The sequence below is a fragment of the Sorex araneus genome, chromosome 1 (genome assembly GCF_027595985.1).
Source record: "Sorex araneus isolate mSorAra2 chromosome 1, mSorAra2.pri, whole genome shotgun sequence".
NCBI classification, from domain to species: Eukaryota; Metazoa; Chordata; class Mammalia; order Eulipotyphla; family Soricidae; genus Sorex; species Sorex araneus.
In genome coordinates, this window is record NC_073302.1 from 248,724,011 (window position 1) to 248,748,455 (window position 24,445).

Sequence of the window (24,445 nt, forward strand, 5' to 3'; positions counted from 1 at the left end):
GTGTACAGAATAAGTACTGTTCCTTCATAGGGAATTTCAGGGACATTTCCTAGCCACAGTCCTCCATCAAACCCTGCAGTGCAAAAGCTCCCTTCTCAGTGGTTTCAGTAATCTTGGAGAGCATTTAAAAGAAAGTAACCATGAGTCTTGGAATACAAGGTTCTTATCGATCTATGAGTATTTTCAATTTACATTCAGACTCTATGGGAAACTTCTCTAGTGTTGCTTGAGTGCCTAAGCTCAGTATTACCAGGGATACTTGGGGTCGCCAGGTCCACATCAGTGATGTTGCATGGGGGGTGGTGGTGGGGGAATATGCAGGAATAAATTTCAGGGCCTCATACTTGTGTAGTATGTGCTCTACACTTTAGTATCTCTTTGGCCCTATGGAAAACTTCTGACATTCATTGGATTAACATTCATTTGTTTAACAGTCATTTGATACAGAGTAAAAAAAATTAAAACTAAAAAAATTAAAAAATTTTGAAACATTTTTAAAAATTCCAGAATGAGAAAAAATAAGGAACTGTTTTAGTTGAGGTTGTTTGCAAAATTAGAACCTTTTGTGGAAACTCTTGGAAAGAAAGTGCCACTCACTGGACTCAGAGAAGCAGACCCAAGGTGTTGGGTGTGAATGGTAACAGCCTTTCCTGGGTACCCATCTACTCATGCACACATGGATTTAACCATCCTCTTAGGTGATTTGTTAATCTCTCAAAAGGCCAGTTTTCTTTTCACATCCCAGTAACTATCTGCTATTTCTCACCTGTCTTAGTTGCTGAGCAAGAGTTGGAGAACCTGGAGAAATGGAAGGAGCAGCATAGAGCCAAGCCCATTAACCTACTCCCGAGGCGGCTAGGTAAGCCTGCAAACCAGCTGTCTGAAAGCGGGAAGGACCGGGTTAGTCAAAGGTCCTATTAGTACATGGTCTGTGCTGTCTTTCACTGCATGTTATAGGTTGCTGAAGTTTGGGGCTCTTTGAATGGAATGCTTTTGAGGTGGGAACATTTGAGGATGCAGCTGTATTATTGTTTTCCTATTCTGGTTTTGAATGGTAGCTGCCTTAGGTTCTAGCAGCAATGCTTTTACAGTGAAATAGGAATCAGGTGATAACTTAATTGCCAAAATAATTCAGAACGTCTCAGGAGATCCACTCAGAAGAAATCTTACCTGGGGGTTGCCTGTGCCCTGCCACTGCACTTGTCAGGGCTGGAGTAAAAAGCATCACAAATATACATTAATTATGTTAGTCACATGCTGTTGTGAAAAAAAAATTGAGAGTCACTCCAAAACTAAGACAAGAGTGAGCTGGGGACCCAATGGTAGGACTAAAGAGAAACATCACCTGTGTCTTTATTCCCCGGATAGAGACCTTTGCACTTCTGGAGCACTTGCTGCCAGTGTGATAAATTGTCTGGGCTGCCTTTGCCTGGTGTTTGAATCATTCAGCAGAGATGCCTCCTAATGGGAGTCATTCACATCTTTTCTTCCCCTTACTCTTCTAGCCGCAGTCGAGTGCTTAAAGGATTGGATACATAGGTTCCATATACTTAATTAATACAAATTTGCCAGGAATCACTTACTGTTCCACTAATTTTTAAAAAACATCCTTACACTCAGATATTGGTAAAATAAGCCATTTTAGAAAGCATTGGTGAAACTAATAGCATTATTATTGTCATTCCACTGTATTTCATGAGAGGCCTTAATGTTAGCCATTTTAGTGGTCATGTCAGAATAAGTCAGATTTGCAAGTGGCATAGCCAGGAAATGGCTTTGCCCTTCCTAAATACTCCCTTAAATCAGCATCATGGGGCTGCTTTTTTCTTATGTTCTGGGGATGAAATTGTATCTTTTAGATCATTCTCAAATGATAACGTCATCCAGCTAATTCTATCCATAAAATAGAGTCATTTTCCATAGTTAATGTTCTGTCCTTGTATTGGTTAAACTCTGTTACTAATGGAGATTTAGGTTCTTCCCCACTCGAGCCCAGATCTGTTTTAGGCAGTGAGTTAGCAAAGGAAATGAAGCATGATTGAATCTTTCTCTGTTGAGATCCTGACACCTTCTGGGTCAAAGGGAGAAGGTCAAACAGAGTAGGAAGTCTAGAGTACTGTTATCCCAGATTCTTCAAATCTTGTAGATTCTTGAACTCTGCCTTCTCTGCCCCCAGTGTTCCTTGAATTCTTGAGTGTCTTCTTCCTGTCATAGCTCTTACTCCTGAATTTTTCTGATTGAGATGATATGCTTTCCTACTGGCAGCTCAGTGTGTCACTGTGGGCTTTTGGTAGACAATCTTTGCTCTATTGTTCCTCTGGGCAAGTTCCTCTTGCCTGCATGGGTAAGTACCTTTACAAGAACTCTATATTGACATTCTCTTTCATAACAATCCGGATTGAGAATATAGGACACATTTCTGTGTCTTTTCTTCTTGTGAACTCACTGGGAAAAAAGACTCTTTGTCTTGGTTATCTCTGCTTGAGGATCTTAGTAGCCAGTTGGGAACAGCCTTTAATCTCTGGCTTTCCAAGGCATGGGTTAACTAAGACACATAGTCCCTTGCATCCCCCCTGCTGCCCCTCCTGACCCACCCCCCCAGTGAAATTTACAGAGACATCTTAAAGACTCTCCAAACAGGTTTTCAGTCACCCAGTGGAAGATTTTGTATAGGGAGTTTGACAGACTAGATTTGGAATCTGGAGTAGTTGGTACCTATTATATTGGTACCAGTCTAAAAAATAAATAGGAGTCTCATTATCACTTCGATATATACTTTAGTAATGAACCAGGATTTTTGCGTTAGAGGAGGCTGGTGCATTGAAAAGAAAATACTAGGTCATATTCAACTATGAGATGAGTTTTGATAAAATCTACAAATACTTGGACAGCTTTCTCCATTTCTTCTAATTCTTAACACTTCTCCAAATTCTTTTACTTAAATTTTATTTTTTAATAAAGTTGTTTATGATGATTTGTTACATTTAATATTCCAACACCAATCTCACCACATTTGTACCTTCCCACCACCATTATTTCCAATTTTTCCAACTATCCTTCAAGCCTGCCCCTATGGCAGGTCCTGAATAATTTAGTTTATATTGCTTATTATAAATAATTAGGTAAAAATGATCAAAAAAGTATAGAGTTTGAGATGTTGTGTGGCTGTGCACTCCAGGAATACAAATGTTTTGAATGGAGTAATACAGCTGGAGTTTTTTTTTTAATTGCTTCTTCTCTTCTCTTTTTCTTTTCTTTTCTTTTTTTTTTTTTTTTAATCACAACTGGAAATGCTCAGGGCTTACTCCTATCTCTATACTCAGGAGTCACTCCTGGAAGTACTTGGGAACCATATGGGATGCTGGGGATCGAACTCAAGTCAGCTTCATGTACTATTGTTCTGGCCCCTGGAGATAAATTTTAACTGGATTGTGACATTGTGACATGGCTTTGGAAGCAGCTCAGCAAACTTGTTGGTGTCTTTAGAGGTTTATATATGAGTCTCTGGGTTATGGCCGGTTAATGAGCTTATTTGGCACCAGAGGCAGATCATGGACTTGACTTCCAGGTTTCTGGAAGAACAGGGAGATGGGGGAAGGTAGCCCATCCCCAGCTCCGTGAAAGCCTGGAGATTTCAGTCATGAAACCCACATACCTGAGTTTTTCAACAGATTCATTTCTGGATTGGGTTGTCCTGAGCCTGTGGAGTCCGTGGCAGAAATTGGAATGTGGAGGGTTTTGGCTGCCTGGGCTCTGTTTGGGTGGGTACTAAACTCACCTGACACCCCTGCCAATTCTGTTCCCCAATTTCTTTTTTATTCTTGTTTATTTTAAATTTAATTTTATTTTTTAAATTTATTTAATTTGCTTTTTTGGGTCACACCCAGCGATGCACAGGGGTTACTCCTGGCTCATGCACTCAGGTATTAATCCCAGTGGTGCTCAGGGGACCATATGGGATGCTGGGAATTGAACCCAGGTCAGCCATGTGCAAGGCAAACACCCTACCTGCTGTGCTTTCACTCCAATCCTGTGTTCCCCAACTTCTTAATCCCTTAAAATAGTAGAGTGATTTTTAAAAGACTGAAAGGTTAAATAAGTGATTCAGTAGTCCTGTTTCTTTTTTGTTCCCCACCTCCTGCAACAGACTGGAAGATCCAAATTAAACAGGCCTGATAGATCTTTTGAGACTTGAAAGAAATGTCTCCATGGCATCTTTATCAGTCCAATTATTAAAACTATACTGAATGCAAATTGCTTTAATGTGTCTTCTGTAAGAGCATATCTTTCAGTAAACTGGCACTTTAAGTGACCAAAGCACCAGAGAATTATTTCAAAGGAATCTTTATAATACTCACAACTGACTTACATAAGCACTGAGAAATCCCTAAATAGCAATTCTTAAGTGATTGTCAAGCTGCAAAGATTTCTGGCCCTCAATATTTTAGTTTTTAGAGAGATGTAAAAAATCTGTCATCCATAGTTTTGTTTTGAATATCTAAAGAAAGAACGTGAAATAGTATGGATTGGAAATTACTAGCTAGAATATCCCCATTGTACTTTTAAAAAATCTAGCTTTTTAAGATTACATACTTGTCTAGAAGCAGCTGTAGCTAACAATGGCCTGAACTTTGCTATTTGCATATAAGCCATAAAGTCGAAAGAATGAGAACAACTGAAACTGAGTTGATCCTCTTTTTTTCCCCACTTTGTTTTGGGGCTACTCTCAGTGCTGTTCAGGGCCAGTCCCATCTCACTAGACCAAAGGGGGCTACGTGCAATGCAAATGCCTTAACCTTCTATACTATCTCTCCATCCCCTTGATCGTTATCTTTACTAAGGTAAAGAGTGTTCACACTCAAGCAGGATGAACGTTCAAGAATTTCCAAGACAAGCACAATTTCTTATTATTCAGCATAGGCACCCATGTATCATTTATTCTAACTAAAAACTGCCATACCTACCTGGCAGAAAATTTATAGTAGGAGTTTCTTCTCTTAGGAATATGATTTCATCTTTATGTCCAGGTCTTTTTTTCATTTAAGAAATTCTCCTTCTGTAGTGTTTTATTAAGACAACTGGTTATATCCTTAATTCTGGAAGCATGAAAATGTTAAGGAAATTCTGGGTATAGATGTATCATGTATTAATTAGTCTTTGATGGCTGACATTTTAGCTTAATATTCCTGTTGATGCTTTTTTCTTGAGGTGGAAGCCAATCAGAAGCTGAAGTCAGGCAGAAACAACAGCTACAGCTGATGCAGTCGAAATACCAGCAGAAGGTCAGAGCCCCTCTCTTCTCATTTAATTTTGGCAAGGAAGTAGAGCACCAACACTTGCACATAACCATGAAGTAATACATCAACTCTACCAAAAGCATAAGAGCTTTAAACCATTTGTAAATAGAAACTTCTAAAAGCATATAGATCAAGAAGTGGGAAGTGAAGAGATAGCTATTTCTTACCCAAATTATATATTGGTTGGTAGGATTCTTAAGTAAGAAATTATGTTGTTCTGGCTTAAGTTAAGATAATTCTATTAAAAAATATTTTTGTTTCAAGATCATGGATTCATTTTGTGAAAGTAGTTAGGGGGAAATATAAGAAACCCAGTGAATTTTAAAATGAACTTATATTTTTATAATTAAAAAAATTATATGTTCTTTCCTCCCTCACTGTCAGGGGTAGCAAGGGTAGAGGAGACAGACATCAAAGAAGAAATACAAAAAGAAGTTTTATAGCCTGACCATCCCCTGTACCAGTCTTTAATCATAGTGAGACAGAGCACAAACAGTATCAGCATTTGCAGTTTATCAGAATTTTTTGTTCTAGAGATTCAAACTGAAAGCAGTAACTTTTTTTTTAATCTTTTGTAATGTAATTTAGCTGAAAAGAGAGGAATCGGTCAGAATCAAAAAGGAAGCTGAAGAAGCTGAAATCCAAAAGATGAAGGCAATTCAGAGAGAGAAGGTATGATGACGGAGAGTGTGATTAACATTTACTGAGAGCTCACTGTGTGCCCATGTGCCTGGTTCTTGTCTAGACAGAGCCCACTGAGGAGCTGACAGAGTTCTCACAACAACCCTCTGAAGTATATATCACTCTGATTACTCACCTTTGCAAATGCGCAAACTTATGCAGAGATGGCAAGTAACCTATCTCAGGGGCTCACAAAGTTGGCTGCCTGCAAGACAAGCTCCTTACCACCTCTCCAGCTCCAAGAAGAGTTCTTACCACTGCTCTGTCTTGCCTCTGGGACCATTTATCAAAATGGATGCATTTTTGACAAGAGGGGAAAACAGTGGTGCAGCACCATATTTTCGTGCAACTACTGAACTTGGTGGCGAAGGAGGGAAGCAGACAAACACTTCTGACAAATGCAAGTTCAGGTGTGAGTTTGCTTTCACTGCTAATGACATGATCCATCGCAAACCTCAGAGTGCTGTTTTTATTGACTTATTTTGGTGGTGCTGCTGCATCTACATACTTTGTTGTGGTGCAGGAAATCCATAGTTACTGTGATACCAGGGGTCAAACTGGGCTCAATACAAACGCTGTCTCTCTAAACCATCTCTGTGCCACCTCTGTGGGACCCAAAGTGATGTTTTTAGTTTTGATACTCTTTTTGTGGGGCTTGGAGAACAAAATTTCTTTAAAATGGCTATCTGTGAAAGCAGGGGAAAATGTATGTGTTGCTGTACTATTATCCCCCCACCCCCTTCTGCTATTCACCACAGAGTCTTCCATGTAGTTGCTTACAGCATGAGGAGTTGGGGAGACCTGACTAGTGGGGATGACCTCTGTATCATCACCAGATACAAAGAACACCTGCTGTAGGTAGCCATCATAGAAACACAGAATCATTTCTATTTGTATCTTTTGGCTTTGGGGTCACACCCCTCTGTGCTCAGGGATCATTCGAGTTCAGCCATATGCAAGGCAAGTGCTCTATTTATGGTACTGTCTCTCGTCCCGGAGACACCCCAGAAAAACAGTTCTTACCCCTGTTGTTTCTTTCCTCCCTGCTTCTGTTTTTTTTTTAAATTTTTAAAATTTATTTTCATAAAGTTGTTCACAATAATGAATTAAATTCACTATTTCGACACCAGTCCCACCACCATTATACCTTCCCACCACCATTATTTTGAATTTTCCCACCACCACTCAAACCTGCTGAAAAGGCAGATGCTAGATAATTTATTTTGTATTACTTGTTATGAATAGCATAAGCTGTCTCTCATTGCTGTGTGCTCCTAGAATTCTAAAATTTTAGATAATTAGGGTCTGGAGAAATCTCTGCAGCGAGCTGCTCAGTTCCAAGATTCTTTTGTGTGTCTCTGGATCATGGCCATTATGGAGTTTAAATAGCAAGCCAGAAGCAGTTTGTGGGCCTGACCTCCAGGGTTCCATGGGGATGGGGGCGGGGGATGGGAAGGGTCGGCCCATCCCCTATCTCTTAAGACCTGGGGTTTGCTGTCACTGAACCTGCGTACCTGTGATGTTGGTGGGCCCTATAGGTGACTTATGTGAAGCAAGGAGGTGAAGACAGTCACTTTCTCCCCAACCGCTTCTGCCACCCAGGACCCAGGATTACTGAGTTCTTGTCTCACCTGGCAGGAAGGAATTTCAGGAGTAGATAAGCAGTGAAATAAATAGATTTTATTTGGAGGGTTTTTTAAGTGTGGAGAGGGAGAGAGTGAGAAAGAGAGAATAACGCACTCAAGAGAGAACACGGGCTTCTCCAGGGATGGAGAGAGCCCCTATACACATCCCAGCACTAGACATGAAAGCATGAAAGTACACATCGCAAGAGGGGAGATGTGGGCGACACATGTGCCCTTCCTTTGTTCAAGGTGGCTTTTTTTTTTTTGCTTTTTGGGTCACACCCAACGATGCTCAGGGGTTAGTCCTGGCTTTGCACTCAGGAATTACTCCTGGCGGTGCTTGGGGGACCATATGGGATGCCGGGGATTGAACCCGGGTCGGCCGCGTGCAAGGCAAACGCCCTACCTGCTGTGCTATCGCTCCGGCCCTCAAGGTGGCTTTTATAGGGTTTCTCCAACCTGCCCCCATGTGGGGCTTCTTTCTAGGTAAAAGACCGTTGCTAGGGTGGTTACCAGGGAGGTTGGGAGTGGTGATGGTCTTCTTTGGGCCGAATCACTAAAGTTAATCAGATTGAGGGAGAGATCCGAGGGAATTTGAGGAATTTTCTTCATGGGGAGGGGTCCAATCTCCTTAGGTTCTGCTGCTCAAGGTTTTATCCATATCCACAAAGTGGATCAGCCTTGAAATTTTCCTCCCAGAAGTTTTGATGACCTGTTTTATTGTCCAGGGCCTTACCCTATCTATCTGCCTACATCACCTGCACTTCTCATTGGGTCTGAAAGTTGGCATCCACTGGGATTCTTAGGGAGCAAGTGAAGGGACGATGCCTGTCCCTGTCTGAGGCACCCCAGTGAAACCTGCCTGGTTTAAAGTCCAGAGGCATCTCTGTAGCTAGCTGCTCAATTTGGAGATTCTTTTGTGTGTCTCCCTGCTTCTGTTTTTTAACCTCACCCATAAGGTAACATTGCCACAGGAAGCTTAGGTTTATTTAGGTTACTCCCATCACAGCTCCCATTTCTCTGTGTTTATTTGTAACTTCTTTCTGTGTGCTCTGTTGACTTGTAAATATTGTTTTTCTCTTCTCCTTAGGTCCTTTGCTTATTTTATTCAGGGCCATGTCCTTTTGTAAGGGCACAGGAAGACAGTAGTAAATGCTATGCTTTTGTAACCTGGTAGTCATTTGACTCTAAATGATATTTTCCTCCTGGGCATCTGTTCTCTCAGCTAAGCCTCAGCTGCCCTTACTTCCTAGCACCCCCAAAAGCAGGGTCCTGATGAGGGACTGGATAGACCCAGGGCAAGTGAGCTATGTGCTACCCTGGCATCGAGATGGGCCTGGCCAAAGTGCCTAATGCTTAACTATAAGTTAAGAGCTTGGTCATGGACAGATGTTGTTATGATCCAAAAAGTAATAACTAGATTTGGACCCTGCTAGGGTTAGGAATGGTTAATCTGGCCTGAGCCCTGTAGCAAGATGTTCCCAGGAGAGCTGCCCTACAAGCCTCAATGTATCTCTTACTGTACCCATACAAAAGTAACTATTATTTAGATGTTAATTAAGATGCTAGGAGGAGGAAAATGCCCCAGGTGGTGTTTCCACCCTTGAGCCAGTTGGGCAGTCAGGAAGGGCTTTCTTATGTTGATTTTTCTACCAGGCAAGGTGTAGCATGGCCCCAGAGGGCAGTGAGTGGAGAGAAGAGTAGGGGAGAGGCTGTAAAGGGAGTCAGGGAGTTGTTGGGGAAGAAGCAGTCGCATTTAGAATCCAGAGGTCAGAGTCAGAGGCAGAATCCAGAGAGGAGAGAGAGAGCCCAGGCTGTGAGATGGAGCGTGGAGAGATAAGTGGGAGAGACAGGAGGAGCCGGGAATGAGGGGCAGTGTGAGACTAGAAAGGGCGTCTCAGAGAGACTGGAACAGGTGAGTGGAGAGAATGGAATAAACGGCAACTGATCAATCAACAGGCTTGGCCCTTATTTCCTCTTCCGACTGTCCCATGGCCTGGTCCGCCCCAGCTGGGCGAGTGGCACCAATGGGGGAGTGTATAAAATCTCTCCTGTCCCTGGGAGATTTTATACACTCACCTCCTTTTTTTCTTCTTTTCCTTCCCCCTTTCGTCTGTCTACCATTCCCTCCAAACCTTCCTTCCTTCATTCCCGCTTCCTTCTCCTCCATCCTTTCATTCCCTTCTTTTCTTCTACATACTCAGAGGTGATTGGGGGTTACTCTTGGCTCGGTGCTTGGGGGTCACTCCCATTGATGCACAGGAGACCACATGGTATAAGATTGAACCCAAACCTATTGCATGGAAAGCACACAGGCTGTCATTTGAGCTATCTCCCTGACACTCTTTTCTTTCAGAGATTAAATTCTGGGCAAGATTTCAACCTGGTTACCAAGCACTAGGTATGTTTACCAATTAGAATTAATGAATCCCAAAGCAGAAGGCTTTTGGGACATAGAAATAGTTTCCTTCCTTTCCCTGAGTTGCTCTTTATTTAAAGCATATTGATTTTCTTGGAAAGTTTCCTGTTGTGTTGTATGGTCATGGGCAAACCCTTACCATTCTCTGAATTATCCTTGTAAAATAGTCAAAATTCCTCTGTAAGTTTTCTTTATTTTTCTTCCAAGGTCTTCCATACACATACATAGGTATATGATGTTATATCTAAAAAGATATAGGCTCATGGGAAAGAGGTTAGATTCTTTTTATACAGAAGGACTGTAATGAAATGTAGAGTAAAGATGAAAGTATAGGAGCTGTGCTTAAGGAATTTGATTCATTAATCTGTTTCTAGTTGATCTGCTTTTACATCTTTAGTGAAAAGATTTTTTTTTCTTTTTGGGTCACACCCAGAGATGCACAGGGGTTACTCCTGGCTCTGCACTCAGGAATTACCCCTGGTGGTGCTCAGGGGACCATGGGATGCTGGGAATCAAATACAGGTTGACTGTGGCTGCGTGCAAGGCAAACGTCCTACCCACTGTGCCATTGCTCCAACCCCAATTGAAAAGATTTTTTATTACAGTAACTTTTAAACTTGTCTTTCCCTTCTGTCTCTGTCTATCCCCACCTACTTTTTTGTTTTAATCTGACTCTTCCCACCTCCCAATTTTCTCCTTGGAAAGTGAGTTTACACTTTGGTCTTGTGATTATAGAGCAGATGTTCTCTTTATAGGGCATAGTCTACCTGCAGGTGGAATTAGACAAAGTATCAGGCAATCACCAAGAATTATTGCATTATAAATTCTTATATTAAGAGTCATTTATTAGTTATCATTTAATAACCATAATTGACTGACTTGTGGGTCATTTATAGCTTACTTCTTTATGGATCAGATAATGTGTACTATCTAGAAATACTTATGGTTGAAACAGCTTTCTATACCATTGAGTAAAGACAGCATTTATTTTTCTTTTTCAAATTATGCTGTAGCATTAGATATATAGTGGTCATTAGCCACAGAAATATTAATTGACTTTGCTTTTCTAATGTGATAACTATAATGATTATGGGTATAAATTTGACTAAAAGTGGGAGATGGCATGAAAGCTGAGTTCATATGAAGATTCTTCCTATTTGAAATATAGTCAGTGGAGCAGGAGACAATTCCATGGGCTAAGTGTTCTTGTATGCAGGAGTCCTGGGTTGGATTCTGGCACCACATTATCCTCAAACCACTGCTGGGAGTAGCCTCTGAGCACTGCCAGATGAAGCTCACAAACTAATAGAATGTGGTCCTTCAGTTAGCAGTACTGGCATCATTTGTTAGAATCTTGAGTCCCTCTTAAATCTTCTCAACCAGAGTCCTGAGTGTAACAAGCTTCTCAGGCCACTCGATATACGTAAACAATTTGTATGGGAGGCTGGAGAGAGAGAAAAGTGAGTAGGGCACTTGCCTTGCATGCAGCTGATCTGGATTCAATCCCTAACTTCCTATTTGTTCCCCAGGTGCCACCAGGAGTAATTCCTGAGTGCTGAACCAGGAGTAATCCCTGTGTCCCATGGAGTGTGGCCTCAAAACAAACATACAAAATCTGTGTGCATAAATATAAACTACCTTAGAGAACCCCCTCCGCCGTGGGCCCCTCTGAAGATTTGATTTCTCTGACTAATTGGCCTGTGCTGCCACCACGCCCTAGTTCTTCCTGTCATATATAGGTCTGTGACTTTTCATATTAAATGTGAGTCTGTTGAGTAACTTGTGTCAGAAAAAAAGAAAAATGGACATTAGCCATCTAGAAATGGCATACTTCACATTGCCAGTGTGAAAATGGCTGTGAGAAATGATAATGGTTGTACTTATGGAGCACTAATTCTTTTAAAATGCACAGCAAAACACACACATGGACACTAGCTTGCAAAATAGCGCCTTCCTCCCCAGGCAAATGGCTGATGTCCAAACCCTCCCAGCCAAGTAGAATCCAAGCCTGTTGCACCAAGAGCCTCTACTTGACTTCGAGTCTTTCTTTCTTCTGGCCTTTCCATTTTCCCTCTCCTGGGAGGGCTTGCCAGGGGACACTCGTCCTCATTCTGATTGGACACCACCTCTTTGTGTGAAAAACCAAGGCAGCATTCATCTTTTCTTTCAGCATTCATCTTTTCTTTATTGCCACCCTCTTCTCTTTCATTCTCATTTTTCTCATGACTGGGTGGGGGGGCGGAAGGTGGTGGTGTCACACACATGCCCTGACAGTGATGCTCATGCATTTAGCAGTGATGCTGAGGGTCAAGCATCAGGTTACAGTTTTCACATGATGGTGACGATGGTGCTTTCCATGGTTTGCACTCCTGGCATTGTGCTCACCAGTTGTCACATGCTCAGTTGAAGCACAATTATGTTTGTGGTGCGCATGGGGAAGTTTACAGTGCTCACACATGTGCTTTTTTGGGATCACATCCCCATTCTAGTGCCTATATGTTTCTAGATAAGTACAGGTGGAAATAGCTTGTGGCTCTGGGGGTTACAAACAGCCACACTGCTTCAAATAGCAGAGCTTCGAGCATGTGGAGCACCAGGGAGTCAAACTCCTGCCCAGATGCTTGCAAGGCAGTACTCTTTTTATTTATTTATTTATTTTTGGGTCACACCCAGCGATGCTCAAGGGTTACTCCTGGACTCCTGGCTTTGCACTCAGGAACCACTCCTGGTGGTGCTCAAGGGGACCATATGGGATGCTGGGAATCGAACCCCGGTCAGTTGCGTGCAAGGCAAATGCCCTACCTGCCATGCTATCACTTCAGTCCCCAAAGCAGGTACTCTTAGTTCTAGCTTTGGAAACTGGGCAGTGACACAATGTGGGGTTGTATAACTTTAGAATAATACCTTTGAATACATTAATTTATGATTTGTTCTCAGTAACTTTTATTTGTATGACTATTTTATATGCTTATATGCCTAAGGGGACATAGCATTTTTTCAGGTGAGCAAGTTTGTGCTCTAAGCCACTGTTCTATTTCTTTGGGCCCTTCTTGGCCAACGTTTGTTCTTAGATCAAGGTAGGAGAGGCAATCAACTCTTTAGTAGCAGGTCATACTGATGGGGGCCAGAAAGAGTTGATACTATAGTGAAGGAGAAATTTGGAGTGGGCCTTGGGATGCTCTAATACTCTGAAGTAGAGTGTATGAATGCTCTATATTTTTCCTGTGGTATTCTATGGCGTTTTTATATTTCTTGTGGATTGTGAAAAATGGATTGTGAAACTTTCAGGATTTTTGCATTAATGGGTTGAAGTGGATCATGGTAGAAGTATTTTGACCCTGGGAGTCAGTAATTGCCACAAATCAACCTTCTCTCCTTTCTACTAGAGATGATGGTGAAATGTTTACCAACATGTCACTGCTTCACTGTATCACTGTATCACTGTCATCCCACTGTTCATTGATTTTCTCAAGTGGGCACCAGCAATGTCTCCATTTGTCCTAGCCCTGAGATTTTAGCAGCTTTTCTTTACTCGTCTTTCCCAATGGTGCTGCATTGGAGGCTCTTTCAGGGTCAGGGGAATGAGACCCATCATTGCTGCTATCATTGCTACTGAAACTGGCATATCAAATACACTACAGGAGCTTACCAGGCTCTGCCATGCAGACAGGATACTCTAGGTAGCTTGCTAGGTTCTCCGAGAGTGAGAAATAGACAATAAGAGGTTGCGAGGCTACAAATGTGGCTACGCAATTCTGGGAGCTTTGTTTTATAGTCACTGGATCTTGGCCGTTGATGGGATTACATGGCACTGGGGGCAGTTTGTGGGTGTGACTGCCCACTGGAAAAAGGGGGATATCACTGCTTTTAGCCCTAAGTCACTGCTTTTAGTAGGAGATTGGATCACATCCTGTGGTACTGGGAGCTACTTCTGGCTCTATGCTTGGGGGCTGCTTCTGGTGATGCTCAGGTAACCATACAGTGCTGGGAATCAAACCATCCTGCTTCATGTAAAGTTAGCACCTTCACCCCTAGATTATCTCTCCAGCCCCATTTAGTTATCTCTAAACATATATGTCTCTTACATTTTTTGGTTTGTCCTTTCCTCTTTGTTCTTTCTGCCCCAGTTGGAACTCACAATTGATGCCTAAGTTACTGTGAGAACCACTCCATTGGCATTTGTATCTGTGGTGCCTTTTGAATGTCACCCTCCACATTGCTTTCATCCTGCTTCAGAGAACATAATGGCACATCATTGCCTCCAGTGAAGTCCAAATTTCTTTACTTAACACTTAGATTCTTATCTAATCATAACCTTTCTCTTTCTCAAGCTTAAATTCTTCTACTAATCTGACAACAAACACTTTGCAGTTTATCCACGAGTTTCTTAGTGATCCCTGAACTGACTCATTCTGTTTTTCCTTTCTGTATTTGAAAATATTGTAAGATACGGGGATATCCTTTTCCTAATCAGGCCTCCCTCCACCTGTCCATCATTGCCTTTGTGCGAACTAGAAACAGATTCTCCATTCAGGCAGTTAGTTCTATGGGGATGGGTTGATGATAGATGGTACCTTCTAGAGGAATCCATGTCAGCTGCACTGACGCTTGACCCTTTAGGACAAGCTCTTTCTTTTATTTGGGTACTCATCACTTGGAGACTCTGAAAAAGCAATGAGACCACTCTGCATGAAAATGAGAATATTCATCGAATGCTGAATGCTGTCTTTACTTCAACATTTTCAGTACCCCCTGCTTGCTCTTACCCAGGCAGAGAAAAATTCCTGTAATGCCCATCACTCCCATCTCCTGGGAAAGTCCTGCTTGTTTAAGGTTAGACTAAAATTATTCTTTCTCATTAGGCCAGTGGTTCTCATTATTTTATTTATTTGGGTGCCCATCACTTGGGGACTCTGAAAAAGCTATGAGACCACTCTGCATAAAAATGAGAGTGTTCAGCTGTGAACTTGAAGTCAGAAATAGCATTCTGAACGTTGCTTTTAACTTTTCATCCCCCTTTTCTAGGCTGGGCTCTACACATAGAAGCACTGGATAAAGATGAAACTGTTGAGAATACTTCTCAACTGCCCACTTCTGTTCTTTTCTCAATGCTAATTTTACATCATTTGTAAACCTCTACCTCCTAATATATTTTATTGTTTATTTTTGGGTCAGAGAGATAGTACAGTGGGTAGGACGCTTACCTTGCATACACTTACCTGATCTGGGTTCCATTCTTGGCATCATGGTTGACTCCCAGAGCACTGCCAGGAGTAATCCTTGATCACAGAGCCAGGAGGAAATCCTGACTACAGCTGGGTGTATTCATCTATTTTTATTGAGGTGTGGGGATCATACACAAAGGTGCTCAGGTACCTTTCAGAGCCATACCCAGCCGTGCCAGGGGGCCTAGTGGTGTCAGGGATTGAATTCAGGGACTGACATACAATAGGCATGTGTTCTAGCACTTGAATCACACTGACATCATTGCTTACTTATCTATCCTCCCAGCAAGCCTCCAAAACTTTCTGTTTAATCTGTATTCCCGGCATCAATATAGCATCAAACATACAATAGGTTTGTTGAAAAAAAAAAGATTAAATGATATTAATCTTAATATAGATTAATCAAGATTAATATAGATTTATCAAGAATCTCTTGCCCCCACGCCTGGCTGTCTTCACCAGGGTCCCTCAGAGCAGGGTGGGTTGAGTTTCCCTCCCCGCTCCAAGCAGAGCCCCAGTAGTTGAAGACCTCCTGAACCCAGCCTCAGCCATGCTCAAGGTCCCTCTCCACACGTTCGGATGAGCCTCACATATGAAGGAACCAACAGAGGAATCCAGGTGTGCGGGACCCAGGGCTGAGATCTCCAAGCCTGCTTAAATCGGGACTGGGCCTCTTTGGCGAGATCCCCCATTTTCCAGTAGCTTGGCAACCATACCCACAAACTGCCCCATGGCGTGTAATCCATCAACAGCCAAGATCCAGAGACTATAAAACACTCCAGAAGTGCGTGGCCACGACCTTTTATAGCCTAGTTCTCCCTTTCAGAGAACCTGGCAAGCTACAGAGAACATCCTGCCTGCACCACAGAGCCTGGCAAGCTCTCTGTGGCATATTCAATATACCAAATACAGTAACAATGATGGGTCTCGTTCCCCTTACCCTGAAAGAGCCTCTAACACGGCACTACTGGGAAGAACGACTAAAGAGAGGCTGCTAAAATATCAGGGCTAGGACAAATGGAGACATTACTGGCACCCGCTCGAGCAAATCGATGAACAAAGGGATGTCAGTGATACAGTGAAGTGATATTAAATATTTGTCAAAGTTACTAAGTTAGTGGTGGATCTAGGGCTCATTCTATAATTCTTTCTCCTACTTTTTATGTTCTTATTATTTTATGTTCTGCACTTGAGTCTACTTATGAATATACACCTTAGCCATGACTTAAGTCCATGATAAAAGGAAACAGTCTGATTAAATTCAGGTTTTTGATTTTAATTTTAATTAAATCCATATGTTTGAATTTTTAGTGTATTAAATAGGGAACTGTTGTTACAAGTAAGTAACAGATGCAATTTGTGTGACATTTGGGTGTTTTGTAAAACACTTTCACATCCGATTTTGAGAGAGAAATCTTTGGAGAGAATTTAGCTCTTATGTACTATTGTTGTGAGTTGAATTCAGTGATAATCTTACTCAAGGAATTAAAACTGGTCTTCCAATTCTGACCTTGCTAAAGGATCACAGCCTTTATCTCTAGATGCTTATGTGGTTTTTCTCACTGCTGTCAAAGGAGCTTTCTAAATACTGGCTTAAGCATTACTTTCAGTAATTATTGCTTGTTTGTTGTTTATTACTGTTTTATTATTTTTTTCACAGAGATGCATCATAGTCATGTTGTGCATCAGAATATTTTTCCAGATTGAGATCTTTCTAGTTGTATTCTAGGTTATTGATTTATAGTACTGTATTTGTTTCCTAGAACTGTGCTTCATCAATAAGCCATTTGATTTGTACTAATATTAGTTTTCTTTTACTGTAGTTTCTTTTCTTGTTTATCCTAAAGGTTAAATCCCTCATTTTACCTTTCAAAATAAAATTGTTAAGTGTGAATGAAGACTTTCATGCCTATGAACAATATGGGCAATCGCTCCCTCTTTCAAAGATGAAGCCAAGTTTATGTCAGAGTTTGGAAGGGATTTCCATTATTCCCTTCTCAAGGTTTTTTCCAAATCTTCTTTTATTAAAAGAAATCCAGCTGTTCACTGTCTCCTTGGAGTCACTTGAAACTAGTTATCTTCTACATTGTAGAAGTTACTTCAATTCTCCACAAATTTGTTGTCTAAGAATTTTACTTGTTTTTCATAGAAATAAAGGGTTTTTATTTCTTTTTAATGACGGTTATATCATAGCAAGAAGAAATCAAATGTTCCTGTTTTTTTTCCAGTTAAAGTAGAATGTGCCAGAGATGTGGTGACAATGATATTTAATATGAATCCTTTGTCTCTAGACTCTTTAAACAACTAATTAAAAAAAAAGAAAACTCTTTGTATTCAAGTGTATAGCTTTTAAAAATGACATTTACTGTTAAGTCTTTCATTAGGGTTAAGTATTTGATTGTAAATCAGAGGAGAGTTGAGTTGGCTTATTGAAAATCTTTTCCAACATGCTTAAATGGAATGTGAGTGTATATGTAAATTTTTATGTAATGTTTAACCATGTGTTATCATTTCCATTGAACATATTTAGTGTGAAAATTTTGATTCCCTTGAAGAATGTTGAAAAAAGTGTTTTAGCTATACATATTGTGAGGGCTGGAGAGACAGAACAGTAGGTAAGGCACTTGATGAACGTGAGGCTGACCCAGGCTTAGCACTGTATATAATCACCCAGACACTGCCAGGAATGATCACTGAGAACAGAGCCAAGAGTAAGCCCTAGGTGTAGCTAGGTGTGGACCAACTCCTCCTCACCTTCAAACAAAAACAAAGCTAATATACTTATATTGTGGGCTGTATTCATATATCTGGGCCCCAGAAGCATTGTATCTCCAGTTTGAGATTGCTGTGCTAGATAGCCCTGTATTACTGGGCAAGTATCACTGGAGGACACCACTCACGTATAATATACACACTCATATGCACACACACAGATGCATGTTGGTACCACTTGAACTAAAGAATAAAAATGTAAAATAGTCTATGATAGTACTAATCAGTTTGGAGAAGGGAACCATGGCAAGAACTTGGGGCCCTTAGATTTCAATGTAGTGGCCATGAGTGGGGAGAGGAGTATTTTCTTGGAATGCTACTAAGGTTTAAGTATTTGATTCTAAATCAGAGGAGTTTAGAATGCTAGTAAGGTATCATATTGGACTCTATTTTGTTTTTGTAAGCCACACCCAGTATTGCTCAGAGCTTTCTCCTGTTTTGGCACTCAGGGATCACTACTAGCAGACTCCGGAAACCATGTAGGGTGCTGTGCATCAAACCTGGTTTGGCTGTGTGCAAGGCAAGCACCCTATTTGCTGTACTATCTCTCGGGCCCTCGTTGGACTCTTGAGGGCAGTGTGCCTCCAATGTCCAAAGGATTTTGGACTTTAGATTTAAAAAATTATGATTTTGCTTAAAATTCTCTAACAGACTACTTTTTGATATTTGCAATTTCAGAGCAACAAACTAGAGGAGAAAAAAAGACTTCATGAAAACCTCAGAAGAGAGGCATTTAGAGAGCATCAACAATAGTAAGTTTAAGGACTTTCTACTTTGCTAGGTATCTTGATAGGTTCTGCTTTTAAATTCTAGGTGATGGTAACTTTTGGAAACATCTAATATTGAAGCATTGGCTGTTAAATTATGTAGTTGAACTCTGCCATTATGTGAGATTCAAAAGTTAGAAACATTTATATCTGTCAAATTATTTTATAGTTAATTTATTAGAAATTTATATAATAATAAATTTGAAAAATTATCTATTCTAATAATTTAAGGGATAAATTATTTAATAATTATGGGTACTTCTTATTATGTTGACTTCCAACATACTGACATAGGAGAAGGGTGACTGAAAAGAAGCAGCTGAAAGAATCAGGAATCTAGGGCTGGAGTGATAGCACAGCGGGTAGGGCGTTTGCCTAGCACTCGGCCGATCCGGGTTCGATTCCCAGCATCCCATATGGTCCCCTGAGCACCACCAGGAGTAATTCCTGAGAGCAGAGCCAGGAGTAACCCCTGAGCGTCGCTGGGTGTGACCCAAAAAGAAAAAAAAAAAAGAATCAGGAATCTATTATAATCTACAATCTACAAACCGAGTACTGTTACACACTTGTTACACACTTGTATATTTATTGGAAAATATTGAGAAATCCTCTAGTAATTATTGTCAAAACTCAAAATTGGTGATTACATATTGTTTTCCATTATAGTTTTTGAACAACAGCCCCTAAAATGTATAGAACATATTTTAGTTACTTTATAATTCTACTGTTATACTGATAGCACTGCTACCGTATATTTATTTTTCTCTCTAATACAGGGTATAAAGAGAAACTCTTAGTTCTAAGTATATAGATTATCATCACTAGGTTTAAAAAAATAAATGAAATGAATGAACTATATTTTAAGTACTATATTAAAAGCAAATGTGATAACTATCAAGGCCAAGCAAATCTGAGTTCAAAATCATAGCACTATACCCATGGTTGTGGCCTGGGACAAAGTACTAAACATCTTTGGACCTCAGTGTTTGTTTGTTTTTTAATAAGAGAGGAAAGTCTCTCTGCCATAGACCACGTGTGAGAATTTAACATCTTATATAAATGTCATGGAAGTGCTTGAATTTTGTTGGGATTTGAAACTTTAGAAAAGTAGTTTTTGGAAGGAATCATACAACTTTTATTTTGCAGAGACAGTACTGAAATTTTAGTCCCACCAGAAATTTCTACTAAAAATTTAGAAATTGATTTTCCTCTTGGATTATTCTGCTTCATTCTCTCTTCACATCATCATCATTCATTTTCAGAATTTAAGATTCTAATGTTATTGGATTGGGCATATGTGTGACTTCCCAAAGTATGTCCTCCTCCAAGTACAAAGACTTGGTTTTCCCTTTCTACTGAAATCATACTGCCTCTGTTATAAGCAGCTACAACTTCTTCTTCTTTTTATTAATGAATCACCATGAGGTACAGTTACAGACTTACAAACTTTTGTGCTTATGTTTCAGTCATACAATGATTGAGTACCCATCCATCCACCAGTGCCCATTTTCTACCACCAATGGTCCCAGCATCCCTCCCATGACCCCCATCCTGTACTCCCCCCGCCCCTCACCCTGCCTCTGTGGCAGGGCATCCCCTTTTGCTCTCTCTCTCCCCTTTTGGGTTTTGTGGTTTGCATCAGAGGTATTGAGTGGCCATCATGTTCGGTGTATAGTCTACTTTCAGCATGCATCTCCCATCCCGAGTAGGCTCTCCAAGCACCCTTTACTTGGTGTTCCCTTCTCTATCTGAGCTGCCTTATCCCCTAGCATGTGAGGTTGGCTTCAAAGTCATGGAGCAAACCTCCTGGTATTCATCTCTACTATTCTTGGGTGTAAGTCTACCATTGTGTTACTTTATATTTCACAGATGAATGCAATATTTCTATGTCTGTCCCTCTTTTTCTGACTCATTTCACTTAACATGATACTTTCCATGTTGATCCACTTATATGCAAATTTCATGACTTCATCTTTTCTAACAGCTCATAGTATTCATTATGTAGATGTACCAAAGTTTCTTTTACCAGTCAGCTGTTCTTGGGCACTCAGGTTTTTCCAGATTCTGGTTATTTATTTCCAGATTCTGGCTAACAGATCTAAGCAGCTCCTTCTTACTTTAAGATTCATAAGTAAGGATGAAAAATATTTTTAGCCAAAAAAAATAGAAAATAAAATCTTCACTTAACCCCTTAGAAAGTTAGGTTCTTGGCCCAGGCCAAAAAATAAAAATGAAAAATAGGTGGGAGATAGGAGCAGAGCTGGTTTAAGTGCTAATGAGTGATGTTCGTTCCCCTTTGTAAAACAGGCATTGCCCTATTTAATCCTAGAGTCAGTCTGTCTTTCTCTACTCTTCTCTTGAAGCAGACATTAAGGTGAGGGAATTAGAGGGATCAAACATCAGGAGAAAAGGACTGTCTGAAAGAGAGGAGGGAGGGGGAATGGGGGTGAGAGGAAAGGAGAGAGGGAAGAAGGAGGACAGAGAGAGGGGGAGAGAGACAGAGAGACAGAAGTGGCAAGAAGACAATAGATTAATATGTTAAGGTTTGGGGGCCAGATATTTTGGGGGGATAAGGCACTTGACTTGCTTGCAGTTGACCCAATTTAATCCCCAGCATCACACATAGTCCCCAGTGCAATGCCAGGGGGAGCACTGAACTGAGAGTAATCCCTGAACATTGCCAGGTGTGACTCTAAAACCAAAACAGAAGGGGACACTAAGGGCATTTGTACCTCCCCTTTGAGGGTTAAAAATGAGAGTTTATTTCCAGGCCCAATCAGAGGAGTTGAGCAAGTTAAGTAAAGGCCATGGGAGCATTCAGAGCCGAGAATCACAAGAACAAATGTCTGTCCCGTGGCATCCCAGTTTTACACTGGAAAAGGAAAAGTTATGCTTATACTGCTGGGTGTTAGGTACAGAACTGGGAAGCTGAATAAGCCTGTTCTCAGGAGAGTCTTGGACAGGATAAGAGATTAGTGGGAGGTTTTGCTGTCCAGTCTTTCTTTCATAGTATTTCAGCTTCTAGAGCTGTGTTTTACTAAATATAAGAGATGACTCTCCCTTTTCTGTAAAGGGAAAAATAAGTTCTACCTTCAGCCACCTCACACACTATCAGTGGAGCTGAATTCAATTACACGCACATTTCACTCTCACTCTTTCTTTGGCTTATCTTGAAAGTCCCCGTTAACCAGGAAAAAGAGAAGTTGGCTGAAAATGAGGAGTATCTAAAATTGATTTTTAAAGCCTATTGAGAAACACAAGAAATATCTCTGTGAGTTTTTTCAAGTGTATTTTGTTTTAAAATACTATTTTTGAAATTAAATGACCAATAGCTCCTGGCGTGAATAAACAGGATTTAGCTAAAAAAATAAAATGGACATCTTAGAAAAGATGATTCCTTTACATAACAATCCTTTATCATATCTTCTTAAAATGAGTTTGTGGGGGAAAGTTGTTGAAATTTTATAACTTAAAGGTTTCAATAAACTAATGGCTTCTTTCCATCTATTCTAATCCCCAAATTAGATTCTCATAGCTGTAAAACTAAGGAATGTAAAATGGAAACATAAATAAGAAATTCTTTTGAATTAGTCAATACTTCACATCTTTGCTAGTTTCAGTATGCCGTGATAATAAGATGGCTCAAATAATAGACTAGAAAAGGATGTGTGTGTGGTGTGTGGTGTGTGTGTGTGTGTGTGTGTGTGTGTGTGTGTGTGTGTGTGTGTGTGTGTGTGTTTCTCAGCAGAGAAGGGCAATCATGGGCTGGGGCAAACAGTAAATCCAAGTTGTTGGAGAAGAAGATCCCGATAGTATCCTGGGGCACCATCAGAAGAATCTTAATGTGCTCTTTCTTAACACCTTGTTTCTGACTTTGTTCATTTGCTTCTGATTATTTTTAGTGTTGTCAATTATTTAGCTAACAGGCAGAAAACTAGGCTTTTATTGACATCCAAAGGGACTCTCCTGAGTGTAATAATGAAGGCAGTTTATTGAATGCCTGTGAGGTTGCTTTCTAATTGTACGCATTAATCTGCCCATGCAAGCTGGCTGAAAATACACAAGCAGATTGCACGTGCAGATGGAGCACACAGGATGGCTTTTATGAAAAGACCTCTGGAATGTACTTCTGCAGTACTATCTTTTCCTTAAAAATCGAATGACTGTGACTATTTCAATTGGCGGTTGAGAGTAGACCAGATTAATGGTGCATTAAGTCTGCTGCTCTGTCTGGAGACAGGCTCAAATTTCACAATTTAGAATTGGTTCTAGAATTCTTGTGCCTAAAAGCAAAGGGTGGAAGTAGGCATCTGGTGTGTTGTTGCCAGTTTTATTCTCATTACTGCTTGTGAAATGTCAAATGTGATACTTTGAGACTTTTCAAGATGGCTTTTTCTTATCACTATTTCTGGTAGATCTGAGGATGTGAAGTAATGACAAGTCCCTTTGTGCTTCAAATATATATATATATATATATATATGTAATCAAAGAGAGGATATTGTGAATTTGCTTAAAACATTAAGTAAAATATAAATATAAGCATTAAAATGTTTCAGTGGTGAGACTGGGATGCAATTCAGTGGTACACTGCATGTCTGTGAAGACCTGAGTTTGATCACTAGAACCTCAAAACAACAGGCAACAAAGCAAAACAAAAAATTAAATGCTACTTTATTTACTTATTTATTTTGGGTTTAGGGGCCACACCTGGCTCTTGCTCAGGGATCACTCCTAGAAGTGCTCCAAGGACCATATGTGGTGCTGGGATTAAACCTGGTCAGCTATCAGCAAGACAAGTGCCTTGTCCACTGTACTGTCTCTCCAGTCCCTATGCTAATTTAAGATTACAATAGTTTTTTCTTTGAAATGTTTTAAAACTGTATTTTTAAAAATTGATTGAGGTACTCTGGTTTATTATATTGCTAATGTTATTCCCATACACATAATTTCAACACCACACCCATCATCTCATTTCTCCCCAAAAGTTATTTGATATACTGTTAATGGTAGGGCTTCATGCAAACAATGTTACAATACTACATTCTTTTATATTTTTCTAATTGTGCTTTTAGTTTTGTGGCGGTACCCATTGGTACCAGGGGCTACTTCAAACGTGATGCTTGGGGGTCTTTGGGGTTACTCTTGGTGGCATTTGGGAGAGGGATGAAACCCAATCTGCCTTCATGCAGAGGACATCCAGGCTATCTCTCTAGCCCATCTAGTAGTGTTTATGTATATGGGCATAGAGATAGATTTGGCATTATTTAACCATATATGTGTGTGGAAGTCAGATTTAGGTTATGATGCATTGGTGGGGCAATCAAAAACACTTTATATGTGTTAATAAAAAGTGTTCTGTTAAAGATTTGTTGGAACAAAGAAATGATCTATCTTAGGGCAGTGATGTAGCTCAGTTGGTAGAGCCTCTGCTTCGCATGTGTGAGTCCCTGGGTTTGATCCCTGGATCTTAAAGGAAAACAAACAAATAAATGAATATCTTTTAATGTTTAAAATATTAACTTACAGCAATAACTGTTAAATATAATATCATATACATTTGTTTAGTACTAAAAAAATATGAAGTGCTTCTATACAGATTTAATGCAGTCCCTCTCAGGACACCCATGACATTTCTCAAAGAAATAGGCAAAACACTTC

At 40.4% G+C, this 24,445-nt stretch overlaps 1 protein-coding gene across 1 annotated transcript in view; it reads left to right on the forward strand.

Moving 5' to 3' along the window:
* Window positions 1-781: 781 nt before the first annotated feature.
* The window catches only part of LOC101553239 (epithelial stromal interaction 1), an 83,863-nt gene continuing 60,199 nt past the window's right edge, over window positions 782-24,445 (forward strand). Inside the window, exons 1-4 of the mRNA XM_055147265.1 lie at window positions 782-859; window positions 5,209-5,282; window positions 5,886-5,969; window positions 18,698-18,771. Coding sequence (XP_055003240.1) covers window positions 5,259-5,282; window positions 5,886-5,969; window positions 18,698-18,771 — 182 coding nt within the window. The 5' untranslated portion in view covers window positions 782-859; window positions 5,209-5,258. The remainder of the gene's footprint in view (window positions 860-5,208; window positions 5,283-5,885; window positions 5,970-18,697; window positions 18,772-24,445) is intronic.